Source organism: Myotis davidii, unplaced genomic scaffold (assembly GCF_000327345.1).
Source record: "Myotis davidii unplaced genomic scaffold, ASM32734v1 scaffold609, whole genome shotgun sequence".
NCBI lineage: Eukaryota > Metazoa > Chordata > Mammalia > Chiroptera > Vespertilionidae > Myotis > Myotis davidii.
Genome location: NW_006300164.1, coordinates 766,283 through 770,166, shown reverse-complemented (window position 1 = coordinate 770,166; position 3,884 = coordinate 766,283). Strand labels below are relative to the sequence as shown.

Here is a 3,884-nt window from a genome sequence, read left to right as displayed (position 1 = left end):
AGCTTGATGAGCAGGTCGATGCAGAAGCCGTAGCAGCACTGAGGCACCGTGTGACGCGCTGCGGGGGGAAGAGGCGGTTACCACCAGGCTCCCCTCCGAGCGGCCCGGCCCCGGTGCCCGCCCGGTCCCCCGCTCACGACTGCCCGGCGAGGTGTCGTTGGGTCCCGTGCAGATCACTTTCTTGACAGGGTCCCCGTTGACGGTGGACTCCTCCTTGCACGTGCCGTCGCTCAACGTGGGCTTGACATACACGAAGGGCTCCTGGTGGATCGTCACGATCTGGGGGGAGGCGGAGACCGGGTCTGGACCACTGCCCTCGGCGGCCGCGGGAGGGTGGGCGGGGGCGGTGCTGTCCTCTCCTCAGCGCCTCCGAATCCCAAACCCTGACGTTTCCCCGTCCTGCTGCTCTCTCTGGGGCCACCAGGCACCGTCCGCGTCACCTCCCTGCTGCGCTCTGAGGGGCCCAGGCTCAGCACCCAGAAGGCACCGGCCTAAAACATCGCCTGCTCTTGGCCGCTTGCCCTTTGGGGTCTCGGCTCACACGTCACTCCCTCGGTAAAGAACCGCTGGGATGTCCAGTCTGTCCTGGGCACGGTCTCTGAGCCCTCAGGGATGCGGAACTCCTTGTCCCAGCCCAGACCTGCCCCACGAGGACAGGGTCCTGTCCCTGACCTCCCCTCAGAGCCTGCACCGGACCCAGGGCCCCAGTCCCCGGTCTGACTGCTCAGCCTCCCCAGCGGCGGGCCTTGTCCGGCCGTCCATCCTCCCTCCCTGTGTCCCCTGATGACGCCCCCCTCGCTCCCATGCCTGCCTCTTCCCCGGGGCTTCGGAGTGCACACAGGAGGCAGCTGATGGATGTTTCTCCCTCTCCCCTTCCTCTCTCTCTAAAACTACTAAGAACATATTTAAAATAAATAAGTGGAAATCGGTGGGGAAAAAAAGTAAAAAGCTGGCAGCCCAGGTGGGACCATCTGACCATTGGTGTTTTCAGACTTTTCAACACGTGGTGGCCTACGGAGGAGGGTGTGCCCTCAGTCGGGTGCTGGCCAAGGGCTTGGGTGAGAGGCCCTGTGGGTGGGCCCAGGACACAGGCAGGGCCTGGGTCACTGGGAGGATGTGGTTGGTGATCTAAAACACTGGCCTGGCCCTGGCTGGTGTTGCTCAGTGGATAGAGCATCGCCTGCTGCTGAAGGGTTCTGGGTTCGATTTCAGTCAAGGGCACATGCCCGGGTTGCAGGCTTGATCCCCAGTAGGGGGCGTGCAGGACGCAGCCGATCAATGAATCTCATATCAATGTTTATACCTCTCCCTTCCTCTCTGAACTCAATAAAGACATATTTAAAAATTGGACCTTCAGGAGAGCCTCGCAGGAGGGAAGGGCCCAGGAACGAGCCCAAAGTCTCTGGGTAGCATCAGGCCAAGGAAGGGCAGCTGTGAGGGATGAAGCCGTGGGGGGGGGGGGGGGGGAGCGCCCAGAGGCCCAGGGAGAGTCCCCGGGGGAGTGGCCCCCACAGGGAGGCCAGGGTGGAAAGGACAGTGGGACCAGGCGTGGCAGGAAGCTGGCGTGGGGCTGTTGAGGCTCTCCCACAGGGGAGATGAGTGTGGAGGTGGCAGCCCTGGGACCAGAGCTCCGACAGAGAGCTAAGGCTGCATGAAGCCCACAGGGTGCCACCCCTCTGCCCTGTGTCCCCCAGCAGCTCTTCCTCAGAGAAGTCCTGTCCCTCGCAGCTTCCCCGGATTTAAGTGGGGAGAGAGCCACGGGGTGGGGGCTGGCAGCCCTCCCTCCCCCCTGCCTCCGGGCTCCCTGTGCGGAGCCAGGTGTGTGCTGGCGGCCAGGTGCTGTCCAGTCCCCACTTCCTTTGGGCACTTTTTTGGCCGCCCTGTGCCCTCCACTGGGTCTGAGGGGTGGAGGGAGTGTCCAGGGTGAAGGTGCTGGGCGGGGCGGCGGGCCCCACCTTCAGCCTGGTGGACATCTGGTACCCTCGGGGTTTCTCTGTCTCTCCGCCCGGCCAGATGATCTTCCGGTCGTTGGGGATGACCTGGGGGTGGGAGTATGAGATGGAGGGTGGCCACGCAGGGGTCTTGGCCCCAGGACCCTAAGGCCCCAGCCCCCACCCCCTCATGACCCCCACCTACATGGGTGCCGTTGTAGATGCCCACTTGCACCAGCTTGCGGTTCTGCAGGTTCATGATGCTGTAGTTGGCGAACTTCCGGTCACCGTCCTCATTGAACTCCACGCGGCCCGTCACCCCTTCCGCGTACTTGGAAGACATCAGCACTCTGGGGGGCAGCGTGGGTTCCACTTGACCGCTGGGGGCCTCCATCCCCGGCCTCCGGAGCAGCCTGACCCGCCTCCCGCGCGGCCTGACCCCGCCTCCCGCGCGGCCTGACCCCGCCTCCCGCGCAGCCTGACCCCGCCTCCCGCAGAGTCTGAACCTAGCAGGCTAGGTCAGACCCTGGAGCTGTGAATCCAGCGGGTGGCGCGCAGGTCTGCCTGCACTTGGTGGACAGCACACCATGGCCGCAGAGCAGCTCCTCGAGCCAGCCCGGTGCTGAGGGCTCTCTGTGGGCTCGGACATTCTATCCTCATAGCCCTGTCCTCGCTTTACTGCCAGAAAGGACACAGAGTGAGGTCCTGTCTGTCTGCATGTGCATGTGGCATACCCAGCGGGGCCATCGGTGTGCACACGTGATCCTTAGTATGCAACCCCATGCACGTGCATGTGGCATGTGTGCTTCATGCCTCTCTGAGTCTGTGCACGTGTGTGCACGCGTGTACATATGCCCTACATCTGCAGCTGTGTGTGCTCCTGCCGTGGACACGGTGGGCTGTGGCTCTGCGTGTGCAGCTCAGTGCTTGCTACTCAGGGGGTGGGACCTAGTGATGGGCTGGGCTTGCCCACCTGAGGGCCGCGAGTTAACTCCTGCCCACTGCGGCTTTCTAGTTGGGCCTGTGGCCTGCCCTGGCTCTCTCTCTGCAGGTTCGGGTGCCATCCCTGGTTCCTTGTCTGAACGCCTGGGTTCCTGGAAGCGCCCGGTCCCCACCTGCTGCAGGCTGTCAGCCACCCGGGGAGTGGGGTGGGGTTTCAGGGTTGGCTGCAGTGTTAAAAGCTGGGGGCAGGAGCTGTGGAGGCAGCGACAGGGCCGTGGTGTGTGTGGGAAATGGGGGGGATGATTATAACAGTGGAGCAGGGAGTGGAGGGGAGGAGTGGAGACAGGAGGCACCTGGGGTAGGTGACTGTGTCTGTAGCTTGTGGGCAGCCGGCTGAGCTGGACCAGCCGAAGAGCCGTTACTTCCACCTCCTAAGAGCCCTGTCCGGCTCAAGAGCGGCCACACCCACTCAGAGAGGCCCCGCCCACCTCTCACAGAGCGGTCCCGCCCACCTCTTGAAGAGCGACCCGCCCACTCGGAGAGGCCCCGCCCACCTCTTGAAGGGCGGCCCGCCCACATCTCAAAGAGCAGCCCCGCCCACTCATAGAGGCCCCGCCCACCTCTTAAAGAGCGGCCCGGTTTTCCAGATGTTGGTGTTGCCCACGCAGCCCCGCGGCGGGTCGGTGATGTTCTCCTTCTCCAGGAGCTCGTGCACCGCCTGGGCCACCACGCCCACCGCGTCGCTGATGTGGGCGGACTCGTTCTTGCCGTTGATGAGCTGCAGCCCGATGATGCCTGGGGCGAGCGAGGGCTTAGAGCCCCTGGAGAACCCCGTGTGGGAACCCGGCCCGCCGGGGCCAGAGGGGCGCAGCACTCACCGTCTGGGGCGTAGCGCAGGGCGTTCCCGGAGATCTCGCGCTCCCCCACCAGCCACACGTACCCTGACCCCGTCATGTTCAGCATCGCCGCGGCGCGGTACACGGTGGCAGCGTCGTCCTCGCTGTGGGGCAG

The 3,884-nt window shown here is 64.6% G+C and overlaps 1 protein-coding gene across 1 annotated transcript in view; it reads right to left on the bottom strand.

The window, feature by feature from the left end:
* The window catches only part of GRIN1 (glutamate ionotropic receptor NMDA type subunit 1), an 18,426-nt gene that overhangs the window by 5,513 nt on the left and 9,029 nt on the right, over positions 1-3,884 (bottom strand). Inside the window, 6 exon segments of the mRNA XM_015572344.1 lie at positions 1-58; positions 138-279; positions 1,956-2,039; positions 2,137-2,281; positions 3,494-3,668; positions 3,752-3,873. Of these exon segments, the coding sequence (XP_015427830.1) occupies positions 1-58; positions 138-279; positions 1,956-2,039; positions 2,137-2,281; positions 3,494-3,668; positions 3,752-3,873 (726 nt within the window).